Here is a 13,890-nt window from a genome sequence, read left to right on the forward strand (position 1 = left end):
AAAAAAGTGGAGTGTCCCTTTAAAATGCCCAACTTTACAGTAGAAAATAATATGTATACAGCCTGGTATAAAAAGTGTTTTTGGTTTATATAGCACATTTTGCTCTACATGACAACTGTGAGGCGGGTGAAATTTTTGTAACTCACTTTTTGTAACTAAATTATTAAGCCTTAAAGTGCATCATTAAGGGTGTGGCCACTTGAATTACAGGTGAACTGCCACTACTGACGAACAAGGCGGGCGTGGTTTCAGCAACCAGGCACCTCAGCACTACTCATGCCCTGCTTTTTTGCCCATTTTCAGTTATCTGCTTTAATGTGCGGTGACACGCAAGATGTTGACGGCAGGCCCAACCAACTATAGGCTTTAAAAAAGCTCTTTACAAACCTATGGGTGATGTCACGGACACTCATATTTTTTACAGTCTATGGGAAAAACAAGCATCTCCAATGCCACTTGTGGACACTACAAACGAAATATGCAGCGATTTATACCAGAAGTAACTTATTTCAGATTAAATGCAAAAATGTAGGTAGAGGAACCTAATTCCAATGAGACAGTGTAGAAGAAAGAAATGGTTAGTTTGAGGACTAAAAATGTTTAATGCAACATGAAGAACCCTTTATTGGATCTTTATTTAGAGTGTTTTCTTAAAGTAAACTCTGTTTAGCAAAAATGGTTCTCATTGTGAAATAAAGGGTTCTTTGGTGAACCTAATGGGGCGTACACACCAAACGCGTTTTGCGCGAGTAGTTTACATACAAAGTCAATGCAAAGACGCAAATAAACTTGCGCAGGCGATGCGAATGACGCAAATTGGGTGACACGATTGCCGCGAAGACATGCGCTATTCGCCTCAAGCACGTCTTTTTGCAAGTTGAAAGTATTCAACTTAAGCGAAAAATTCTCATGACATGAAGTTAAAACCCATGAGTAAGCTAGAGCGAGGAACACAATGCTTCGCATTTGGTGTGTACGCAACATTAGGCAACCATCACTGTCTGTTATTAATGTTTATTGGTTGGGTTTAATCAAAATCTCCAAACCTAATGGTTACGTTTATTGCCATCCCATATCATTTGTGCTGAAACCTCAAAACATTTTCTAAGCAACCACACCTTTTTGTCTGGGGGATGATAAACTGGTCTTAATAAAGACACATGCATGTTTTGTTGACAGTACTAACTCATAGTATTTTATTTTTCCTTTCTCTGTCTTTTGTAGCCGGAGGAGTTAACAGTCGCGCTGGAGATCAGTAATATTGTCTTTACAAGTTTGTTTGCGTTAGAAATGGTTTTGAAACTTTCAGCCTGTGGTGTGTTTGACTACATCAGCAACCCCTACAACATCTTCGATGGCATTATTGTCATCATCAGGTACTGTGCTGTTTAATTCATTTTCCTGGTACTGTATAATGTGGTCTCACACGTTCTGTTTGGTGGTTCCTGTAGTGTGTGCGAGCTCGTCGGACAGGCGGAAGGAGGGTTTTCGGTTTTAAGGACGTTTCGTTTGCTGAGGGTCCTGAAGCTGGTGCGGTTCCTCCCCGCTCTGCGCAGGCAGCTGGTGGTACTGATGAAGACCATGGACAATGTGGCCACTTTCTGCATGCTGCTAATGCTCTTCATCTTCATTTTTAGGTGTGTCTTTGTGCACGAGATCAAACAAACATTGCAAAGGAGTTTTTAGGGATGAGTCTGTTAGGAATGTGAGGCAGAACCCAAGCGAAGACGATTCGGGATAACAAACACACTAGTTGAACAGGGAAAACAATACACACGAGGGGGCAAACAACAACAAGATTATACAATACAGACAGACTTACACTAAACTAAACCATTGACAAAACTTTACTTGAGCAGGAAAATACAAAACGAACGAGCACGGGATAGCAAACACAAGGACATTAAATAAGGGAGCAAATCAAGAGGGGAACAGGTGACAATGATCAAACAATGACAAGGATCATTAACCAGGAGACAAGGGGGCGGAGTCATAGACGAGACAGGGAAAGCACATGGCCTAATATGGTAAAACATGCTACTGTCAGAACTGCGTCACAATGAACTAGAAGCTAAAACAAGACAAGATCCTGACAGAATCTAGGAATGTGAAATTACTTTATCTGACTGAAAAGGGCTCGATACATGGATGGATGCTTTATTCGTGGTTTTGAAAAGAAACGTGGAGAAATACTTTGCTATCTAAAGATGTGATGGATTATTCTCAGACAAAAGTGTGCGCCTGAACATTTCAAAAACATTTTTTTTAGGAATGAATAGAAAATTGAGTGCACATCAAACTGATCTGGGTACAGGGTACAATCGCTGTGTTCCTATCATTTTATTTGTAAAGGTTTCTGCTAGACTTGTGGTACAGTAACAGCCCTGCAAATCACTAGTGGTTATTTTTCAGTACTATTCAAAGCCTGTTACTGAAGTGCTACCTTATATTTCGACACTGTAACATTAAGGTTTGTCACACTCACAGCAGTTGCATAAGAATTTTGGCATACCCTGTCTGTGAAATCCAAGCTAAAGTCTCATAATCTAATGGTGAGAATTCCTTTTAAAGAAATCAAGGTTATATTTACAGAATGTTTTTCATATTATGTACAATAAGATGATTTTATGTAGGAAAGTCAGTCAGGGTTACATATGTTATTTAAGTATAATTTTTTTATTTACACACTGCAAAAAAATGACTTTTAAGAAAAAAAAATTCTTAGTATTTTTGTCTGGTTTTCAGTAAAAATATCAAAAAATTCCTAAATTAAAATGATTCCTCTTGATGAGCAAAATGACCTAAGAAATAAAGTCTAGTTTTAAGACAAGAAATATACAATTTAAGTGATTTTGTGCATAAAACAAGCAAAACATTTTTGAACATTTTTCTTAAACACTACATTCAAGAAAAAATCAAGAAAAGTTTGCTTACCCCATTGGCAGATTTTTTTGCTTGTTTTATGCACAAAATCACTTAAATTTGACATTTTTGGTCTAAAAACTAGATGTATTTTCTTGCGTCGTTTTGCTCATCAAGAAAAAGCATCTTCATTTAAGAATTCTCCGATATTTTTACTGAAAACAAGACCAAAATACTAAAAAAAAATTTCCTGAAAATCACTTTTTGCAGTGCAAGCAAACTTAAAATATTCAATATTTTAATAAACAAGCTAAATTATCTGCCAATGGGGTAAGGAATAGTCTACTCATTTTCAATATTAAAATATGTTATTACCTTAACTAAGAATTGTTGATACATCCCTCTATCATCTGTGTGCGTGCACGTAAGCGCTGGAGCGCGCTGTGACGCTTCGATAGCATTTAGCTTAGCCCCATTCATTCAATGGTACCATTTAGAGATAAAGTTAGAAGTGACCAAACACATCAACGTTTTTCCTATTTAAGACGAGTAGTTATACGAGCAAGTTTGGTGGTACAAAATAAAACGTAGCACTTTTCTAAGTGGATTTAAAAGAGGAACTATATTTGTATGGCGTAATAGCACTTTTGGGAGTACTTCGACTCGGCTCAGTAACACCCTCCCTCTCCCATTATGAGAGTGAGAAGGGGAGCGGACTTTTCAGGCGAGTCGAAGTACTCCAAAAAGTGCTATTACGCCATAAAATATAGTTCCTCTTTTAAATCCGCTTAGAAAAGCGCTACGTTTTATTTTGTACCACCAAACTTGCTCGTATAACTACTCGTCTTAAATAGGAAAAACGTTGATGTGTTTGGTCACTTCTAACTTTATCTCTAAATGGTACCATTGAATGAATGGGGCTAAGCTAAATGCTATCGAAGCGTCGCAGCGCGCTCCAGCGCTTACGTGCACGCACACAGATGATAGAGGGATGTATCAAGAATTCTTAGTTAAGGTAATAACATATTTTAATATTGAAAATGAGTAGACTATTCCTTTAAATTAAGTGAAAAAAAGAAAACTTATTTTTAGATTATTTTTCTTACCCACTGGCAGATATTTTTGCTTGTTTTAAGCACAAATTCACTTAAATTGTATATTTTTTGTCTAAAAACTAGACTTATTTTCTTAGGTCATTTTGCTCATCAAGAAAAAGCATCTTAATTAAATTTTTTTTTTAGATATTTCTACTGAAAACAAGACAAAAATACTAAGTAAGAAAGTAATTTTTTGCAGTGTATAGCACAACATTTATAATCCCACCCAATTTGAAGCAGTTTTAAACCACAGTAATAAGCGAGTAAAGCAAGCAATGCCGTACCGAGCCTACTCGTACTGTGCAGTGGGAAAGACGCATACGTTTATAAAATTTGTTAAATATGTTGAAGACGACACCATCCCCACATTCCCATTTTCATTACCGCACTCTTCTTAAATTTTAGTTGTAAATATTAAAAATTTTTACAATTATTATATAAATTTATACTTTATTTCAACTTTATCTTATATTTTAGTTTTATTTTCACTGCAAGTTGTATACAGTACAGCATATAGTAACTTGTGTTTGTGTGACAAATACATTTCTTAAATCTTAAGCCTAAAATTTGTGCATGAAATTAAATAATTGTTTTGCAATGCATTTTATTCTGAATGCATCTCTCATTTTTGTGTCGTAGTATATTGGGTATGCATCTGTTTGGGTGTAAGTTCAGCCGTCTGGAGAATGGAGACACGATCTCGGATCGGAAGAACTTCGATTCATTGCTCTGGGCCATCGTCACGGTGTTCCAGGTCAGTAAAATGTTCCTACCAATCCTGGCAGGTTCTCCAGAACTTCCAGTATTTACACTTTAAGATGTTTTGCACTTTTTGTGAAAGTGCAAGTGTAATTTTTAGCTTAAGTAATAAATTGTACCTCTTTTGAGAAAGTCACCTTTTTTGAAGCTGAAATCCCACATTTTGTGCTGACCAACAGAAGTCTGTAGGTCTTAAACAAAATAACTGTTTTCTAAAAATTTTACAGTGGCTCTTATGTGTTTAGAGATCACAAATAGCTATTTTTTTTTCTTTGGAGACAAGTTATGATTTAATGCTCACTCCCTAATTTTGGAACAGCAGCATTTGCCAGAACGCTGATGCAGGGGATTGTGGGTATTTTGCCTGTCTAAATAAAAAGTAATAAATCCCTGCATGCCTGAGCAAACAATCAGTGCCATAAGCAGTAAATGTACAAATTTTGTTTATAATTTAGCAAAAAATATGGGTCAATCAAATCATCCACAGTACTTTACATTCTATATAAAATAGCAATGTTACATACTGTATGAAGCTAAGTGCCCAAATCCCCTCACGGTCATCCTTGACAACAGCTGAGACAGGTTGAACTATAAGAGTGTGTTTGTGTGTGTCTCACTCTTAAAACTGGGATTATCCAAACTTTTGCAAGATGTGTCGGAGTTTTTAAAATTGCTGAGGTCATCAAAGTCTGCCCCATATTATTGCAGACATGATGAGGTCATCAGCCTTCTCCCTGCAGTATTGGCCCGTGTGATGAAGGTCACTGGTGGGTGACACTTGTGCAAATACTGATATGGTGGTGTATTAACTCCAGGCCCCGAGGGAAGCCATCCGAGTCAAGGTTTCTTCAGCACCTGGAGCCTTTAATTTCCCTAATCTCTATTTCTGTGTATGTGGAGGTGTGTGCGGGTGTGTATGTGTGTGTGTTTGTAAACAGAATATAAACTTCAGGCTGAATCTGCTGGTTTTCCTCTGTTCTAAATCAGTCAAGAGCTGGAGATGAGTTCAGGTTTTTCTGTGGATGTCTGTAAACAAACTCAACAAAGTTTTTCGAAAAGTTTTCAAAAGAGGTGGAAGAAGCTTTCTGAAAACTTTTGCTGTGTTTACCTCTAAATGTCACTTTTTATATAATTATACATTTTAACATCAACATTTACTAATAACACGCGTAGTGTAAACAGTATAGTATCTTAAAGGATTAGTTGATTTTCAAAAAAAAAATGATCCTGATAATTTACTCACCACCATGTCATTCAAAATGTTGATGTCCTTCTTTGTTGAGTTGAGAAGAAATTATGTTTTTTGAGGAAAACATTCCTGGATTTTTCTCATTTTAATGGAATTTAATGGACACCAACACTTAACAGTTTTAATGCAGTTTAAAATTGCAGTTTCAAAAGACTCTAAACGATCTCAAACGAGGCATAAGGGTCTTATCTAGCGAAACGATTGTCATTTTTGGTAAGAAAAAAATGCACTTTTAAACCACAACGTATCGTCTTCCTCCGGCCATGCAACGCTCCAGCACGACCTCACATAATTGCGTAATGACGTCGAAAGGTCATGGGTTACATATATGAAACGCACATTTGCGGAGCATTTTAAACAATAAACTGACACAAAGACATTAATTAGTATCATTCCACATACAACAACGTCGAGCGGTCCTCTTTCTCCACACTTGTAAACACTGGGACGTAGTTTCGATATGTCATCCATGACCTCTTGACGTGATGACGTATTACGTGAGGTCGCGCTGGTGCGTCACATGACCAGAGGAAGACGAGAAGTTGTGGATTAAAAGTGCATATGTTTTATTTTTCTTGCCAAAAATGACAAGTATGCCTCGTTAAGGTTGTTAGAGCCCTTTGAAACTGCGTTGAAACTGCAATTTTAAACTGCATTAAAACTGTAAAGTCTTTTGGTCCAATAAAGTCTATTAAATTGAGAAAAGTCCTAGAATGTTTTCCTCAAAAAACATAATTTCTTCTCGACTGAACAAAGAAAGACATCAACATTTTAGATGACATGGGGGTGAATACATTTTCTGGATTTTTTAAAAATAAAGGTGCTTAAAAGGTTTTTCAGAGCGATTAAATATTTTTGGTTCCTCAAAGAACCATTCAGCCAAAGGTTCTTTTAAGGGATAGTTCACCCAAAAATTTAAATTAACTCATGATTTATTCACCCTTGAACCATCATCAATTAATACGATTATCTTTTTTTCCATAATACAATTGGAGTTAAATTAGAAAATGTCCCAAGCTTTACAATGGTAGTGAATGGTGCTTTTGATTTGAAGCCCAAAAAAGTCCAACCATCCTTCACAGAAGTAATCCATGTGGCTCCAATGGGCCTTCTGAGGGTTTTCGATGGAATTTTGTAAGAAAAAATATTTAAAACTTTACAAACTAAAACAACTAGCCTCCGATAACGACCAATGTGCGTTCACGAGGGAGTGCGGTTCCAGCGTATGACGTAGGGTACGAGACATAGTGGCATGGTGACAAGTGAGAAAAAAAAACTGTTTAAGATTTTTATTTCCTGACCGGCATTGTGTTTTGCTCTAATTATTGTGTAAGAATTGTTATTTTTCACATACTGTACATTATTGTTGCTCCTCTACGCCCCGCCTTACTGAAATGGTTCTATTTCTTCAAAGCTCATCATTCTGAGAAAGCACGGTTTACTCCGATTGGCCAGCTATAATATGCGTTGTGGTTGGTCAAATGCCTTAATCGCCAGCTGGAAATGTGATGCTCCTTACCATATTTGGAAGATCAGCTCCCAATGCAATACTGACAGAAGCTTTACTACCTTATCAATACAAGCCCGAATCTGATCCATAAAATGCAGATGACCAAGATACTTACAGGCTGTGAGTCAGAAGCAGGCAGAATTATGATAATGACTGTAGTGTCCACATCAACAGGCCGAGGAAGTTAACTATTTCCTATAATCCTTGTATTTATTGTAGTCCAAGAAAAGAGATTTCAGTTGGAGACGATAACTCGCATCATTGTATACTTTGGGATTTGTAACTTTGCAGATGTTTAAACATGTACTAACACACTTGCCCACCAAAGGAAATGTAAAATTGTTAATCGGATAATAGTGGCTCTTTAAGCTAAATAAATACTTAATGGCTGCTGCAGTTTTCCCATTCACAATGTATTGTTAAGATGTACAAGATGTTTTTCTACGAAACAAGTAAGACAAGTTCTGCGAGTGAGAAAAAGCAGAAACCCATCATCAGCAATGTGTCTGTACTGTGTCTCTTTACAGATCCTGACCCAGGAGGACTGGAATGTGGTTCTGTATAACGGCATGGCCTCCACCTCTCCATGGGCGGCTCTGTACTTCGTAGCCCTGATGACTTTTGGGAATTATGTCCTCTTCAATTTATTGGTTGCCATCTTAGTAGAAGGCTTCCAGGCTGAGGTAAGAAGTCAGAAAGAGGAACATCTTTATCAACAGTGCTGTACAGATGAAAATGAGTGTCAATACCAGATTGTGTCATCAATGATTGTTTACTTTAAGTTTATTTCTATAAGGATGTTCACAATATTGCATTGCTGCAGAGATCTTTACAATAAATATGCATTAATGAGATGGTAGACGTGAATATGGGGGGGGGGGATTCAAGGCCCTGGGAAGTTTTTGAAAATATACATACATAGATACAGGTAATTGAAAGTGCTTGAATCTATTTTATGCAAGACATTTTCTGAAAAAAAAAACATTATTCCTTGTGTAGTGTAGGATAATATCAGAAAAATTCTAGACTTTTTAAGCACACATCCTAAATTGTTCACTTTAAATGCTTATATCTTCTGTATGCGAATGTTGATTCATATACCAAAATGCTTTTTTGCATAGTTGTGTTAGACACATGAAAACGTCTCCTGTTACGTATGTAACTGTTGTTCCCTGAGAAGGGAACGAGGCACTGCGTCTCCTTTGCCATACTTCATGCATCCCTGTAATGCTGTCTTTGGCAATATTTCAGATAGCGATATACTTCCTGGCTCTCGCGTCACCCTGTCTTTGTCGTTAAGCCTCACCATTGGTTGAATTTGATATACACATTCAGATGCACTTACTCTTGGAGGCGTCCTCAAAGTGTCACCGCAGTGACGCAGCGCGAGTTCCCTCGAAAGGGAACTGTAACAATGTATCTTAAAAGGTAACGCAATGGAACCTTGCTCTCACTTGAAATGTGTCCCCACATTTAGTCCTTGAATTTGAGGGTATGGACCTGGAAAGTCCTAGCCTGACGTTGTCATACTCAATTCTAGTCAGAATTTGAGTCTGATACCGCTCCATTGAGCTATAATTATGAGGCGTGTCTCAACCGAAAAATGCCTCTGCACTCAATTGGATAGACCTACGACCAATCAGAGCAACGGGGTGTGAGACGTATGTTGAAATTACGTCTTTTGCAGCCTGACCGAACTGCTAGTTATTTCGCTACAATGACACTAACATTGTGATTATACTAAGTCTGAGTTAGCGAATGTACATCAACACCTACTATGTTTACAACATATCGTTTATATCACAACATTAAGTATTTACTAAGTCATACAGTCAGACTACCTGTATCTCTTACCATTTGTACGTTAGGTGAACTTCATCCACGACGATACCCATTACATTCGCTTGAAAATATTGGAGCCTAGCATGTCCCTCCACTTATTCAGCAACCACGATTCCGGGCTTCCGAAAAAAAGCTGGCAACGACCGCTAATTATATCCATCTCGTCATGCACGCCGAGTTGCATCGCCGTGATACCCATTTCAGTTGCGACCAACTTTTGCCGAATCCCGTAGGAAGGACGGCAAAAACATCAACAAATGCCTTGCTCGCGTTTCTCTGTTCCTCTTTTAAAATCAATGCTCTGTCGATATCCTTTAGAACAGACTCAATGTCAGAATCCACACATCTGAATTCTACAGCGGCAGCCATTTCGTTGTAAACAGATTCAACGCACGCGCTCTTTGGTGATGTGGTTCATTATGTTACTGTTGAGTTTCTGTCCATCATCGTATAAAGCCCGCCCTGACAATTTGATTGGTTCGACCAGCTTTGGGTCTAGCATAGTTGCTCCTCAACGCAGAAACCCCAGACCGATCTTCCCGTTCTCAAAATCTTGTGGGCGGGGCTAAGATCGCCTGGCACCCAGGCTAGGAAAGTCCTTGAAAGGTTTTTGAATTTGAAGTTAACTAAGGTGAGGGAACCCTGTGTATAGAGTATAGTAGCAGATTTGGTCACGTACTGTAAGTTACATATAATTAAATTTAATGTATAAAATCGTTCCTCTTTTCTCAGAAAAAAACATTTTCTTTTTACAAACTTACCAACTGGCCCATTTTTAACTCATTCCCCGCCAGCCTTTTTTTTTTAAAGTTGCCTGCCAGCATTTTTTTTTGTGATTTTCACAAAAGTTTCACAAAATGCCTTCCAGGAAAATTTTCTTCCAAAAATATATAAACATACAAATATATCAAATGAAAGAACAGACCCTCTACTTTCAAACAAACAATAAACAAACAAACAAAACGGGAAATTTTTTTTCATCATATCTATATTTTTTTCTCTGCTTATAAACTCTTAAATATGGGCATTTTTCTTTTAAAATATTTTTTTTACAAAAAGCTAAAATAATTGCATTTTTGTGAAGGAATTTTGTTAGAGATCAGATTCAGAACGATTATCAAAACATACACAAAGTTTAAAATTAGTAAATCATTTTTTCTTCAGTTTTTTTATAAATTCTGTAATTGCGCCATCGAGTGGATAATCGCTGTATTAGAGATTAACATAAAACCTCATCAGGAACACGTTTTGTCATGCAAATGTTTTCTCTTAATTGACGAGATAACTCACAAGCACAGGTGTAGTTTACCTATTAACTAAATGTTCTGCGATGTTTGACAAATTCTAATCTTAATTTTTAATTTGTATATCTATTATTTTATATTAACAATCTAAAAATGTAATACGTTTTAAAAATGTGGTTTAAATTTATATTAATTTATGAGACCCTTTATTTAACCTATGCTGGGTTTAAAATGACCCAGCATTTATTTGGTGGGGTTTGTAGTGTGATGCTTTTGTTTGGAAAGAGTGCCTCCCTTACTTTGAAATAAATGCCTGTAGGTTTGATAAATGCGACCTTGACTGTGAAATACAGGGTAGTCTCGAAGTAAATTATGTGATTAGGGGCATTAAAGTTTGATTTCAACCATTAATTTCACTATGATTTCAGTCTTTGATATGACTGTATGCAGTTAATATTAAATATATCATAGTTATATTTACTGAATGTTGGCTGATTTTATGTAGAAAACACTAAATCTAAAAAAAGAAATTTTGTTTATTGTAACTTGCATTGACCTTAAAGGAATATTCAATTTTCTTAAAAGAAAAATCCAGATAATTTACTCATCACCATGTCATCCAAAATGTTGATGTCTTTCTTGTTGATGTTTTTTGAGGAAAACATTGCAGGATTTTTCTCATTTTAATGGACTTTAATAGACACCAACAATTAACACTTAACTCAACATGTAACAGTTTTTTTTCAGTTTCAAAGAACTATAAACGATCCCAAACGAGGCATATGGGTCTTATCTAGCAAAACGAATGTCATTTTTGACAATAAAAATAACAAATATACACTTTTAAAGCACAACTTCTCCTCTAGATCCGGTCGTGATGCGCCAGCTTGACCCCACGCAATACATCATGACGTCAAGAGGTCACAGAAGACGAACGCGAAACTCCGCCCCAGTGTTTACAAGTGTGTTGAAAGAGCACCGTTCCTACGTTGTTGTATGTCAACTGATACTAATTAATGTCTTTGTGTCAGTTTATTGTTTACAATGGTCCGTAAATGTTCGTTTTATATATGTAACACGTGACCTCCCTACGTCACTACGCATTTACGTTAGGTCGCGCTGGATCGGATCTTGACGAGAAGTTGTGGTTCAAAAGTGTATATTTTTCTTGTGAAAAATGACAATCGTTTTGCTAGATAAGACCCTTATGCCTCATTTAGGATTGTTTATAGTCCTTTGAAACTCCGTTGAAAAAAACTGTTACATGTTGAGTTAAGCTTTAATTGTTGGTGTCTATTCAAGTCCATTAAAATGAGAAAAAATCCTGCAATGTTTTCCTCAAAAAACATAATTTCTTCTCGACTGAACAAAGAAAAACATCAACATTTTGGATGACATGGTGGTGAGTAAATTATCCGGACTTTTCTTTTAAGAAAATTTAATATTCCTTTAAACGAGTAGTTCACCCAAAAACTAAAACTTTGTCATTACATAGGAACCAAAAGACTCAAAACACAAATCAACACTTTATAAAAATCTGCATTTGGGTTCTGCAAAACAAAGAAAGACATTGAGGTTTTAAATGATATGAGGGTGAATAACCATCAGCTTGCTAAAACCAACTTGGCGCAAATTTTCTACAAGACGTGGCCATATTGCATTTAATTGAGTTATCCAGAGGGAAATGTTCATGTTACTGTAGGAGTAAGATGCTATCAGAGAACCGAAACGATGGCACTGTAACACAATTATAGCTCTGTACAGCACTATAACCATGATGCATGGCACGAAAAAAAGGGATTTCCTTTAGGGAACACGTAAATGAAGAATAGCACGTTCTCGTGTCTCTTTGTGGTTCGATGTGACATCAAAGAGATTGATTGTGTGTTAGTTTGGTTAGTGTGTGTAATTTTCATGTAGATTAGACTCATCTGTAGTGTATATATACACGTTTGTCGGCCGCAGCTGGTGCGATGATTTGTTTGATAGGAAAACGCTTCCGTCAAATCATTCTGCCTCTCCTTTTTCCTCCATCTTTTTATCTCCGTCTCTCTTTTGTCTGTAAGGTGATATCACACGCAAGGACACCGGACACAATACATGAATGCACGCACACGCACTTCTTTTTGTTGCTTTGCTGAATGTTGGTAATTCGCATTTCATTTATTCCGCTCTTGTTCTGTTGACATATTAAAAATAGGTTTTCGAGTATGACACTGTGTTCTAACCACACATGACACAGCTTGATATAACCACCAATTTTGTAACAAATATGAAAATAAGGAGTTTGTGATGCAGTCGATCACAAATCACAGCGAGTCCGAACACAAAATAGCATGTGAGTGAGCTTCCCCTGTTTCCGAAAACAAAGAAGGAAAAAACTAAGGGGCACCCCATGCAAAAAGGCCCAAATAAATATGTTCACAGCCTGGTACAAAAGGTGTTTTTGGTCTATATAGCTAATTTTGCCCTTCATGACAACTAAGAGGGGGGTGAATATATGTAACTTATCTGTTCTGCATAATTAAGGGCGTGGCCACTTGAGTGACAGGTGAACTGCCGCTGCTGTCACTACCGTCGAGGTAGGCAGGCGTGGTTTCAGCAACCCTCCTCTTTACCCATTTTCAGTTATCTGCGAGTGATGCCTGTGACGCGCTGACAAGATTTTGAAATAAGGAACCACACACATGACGGGCTACATACATGTTGTGACGAACTTCGCATCGAGCGCCCTCGAAAAAAGGCCGCCACTGGTCCATATTTTTTACAGTCTATGGAAAAAACACAGATCTCATGCCTTCATGTTGTTTGTGAAATCAGCCAAAGTTTTCTGTGTTGAAAAGTTCTTTTTTATCTGACTTGTTAGGGAAAACCACTCGAATCAGGATTAACTGAGCAATGTGTTGAATTAAAAAATGATTGTTATTAGCGACACCGGTGGCCATTAAGTGAACTGCAGCCAGGAAGCTACTATTCATGCTCCTGCACTGAAAACAACAGTGGCGGCTCGTGACTGGTCATCCGAGGGGCGCTATTTTAAAATAAGAGTTCGGAGTGTCGTGTGTGTGGATCCTGTGTGCATCATGTGTCTTGTCAAAATAAGTGCCTGCTGCACACGTGTCAAAACCGTTTATGATAAAAGATACGCTCACGTTCACAAAATTCACGCAAGACACTCCCTTAACAGTAAACTTTGATAACGCATGAGATTATGTGAGTATCTGGCAAACGCGAGCATCTCTTTTACCATAAATCTTTTAGACGCGTCTGCAGCTGGCACTTATTTTGACAAGACACGTGATGCACATAGGATCAGTCGACGCGCAG

General features: G+C 37.3%; 1 protein-coding gene across 3 annotated transcripts in view; it reads left to right on the plus strand.

Moving 5' to 3' along the window:
- The window catches only part of cacna1hb (calcium channel, voltage-dependent, T type, alpha 1H subunit b), a 138,339-nt gene that overhangs the window by 84,382 nt on the left and 40,067 nt on the right, over positions 1–13,890 (plus strand). For all 3 annotated transcript variants that reach the window (XM_055205977.2, XM_055205976.2, XM_055205979.2), the window contains 4 exons: positions 1,225–1,376; positions 1,452–1,637; positions 4,599–4,713; positions 8,005–8,160. In XM_055205977.2, coding sequence (XP_055061952.2) covers positions 1,225–1,376; positions 1,452–1,637; positions 4,599–4,713; positions 8,005–8,160 — 609 coding nt within the window. The remainder of the gene's footprint in view (positions 1–1,224; positions 1,377–1,451; positions 1,638–4,598; positions 4,714–8,004; positions 8,161–13,890) is intronic.

This window comes from Misgurnus anguillicaudatus, chromosome 3, assembly GCF_027580225.2.
Source record: "Misgurnus anguillicaudatus chromosome 3, ASM2758022v2, whole genome shotgun sequence".
NCBI lineage: Eukaryota > Metazoa > Chordata > Actinopteri > Cypriniformes > Cobitidae > Misgurnus > Misgurnus anguillicaudatus.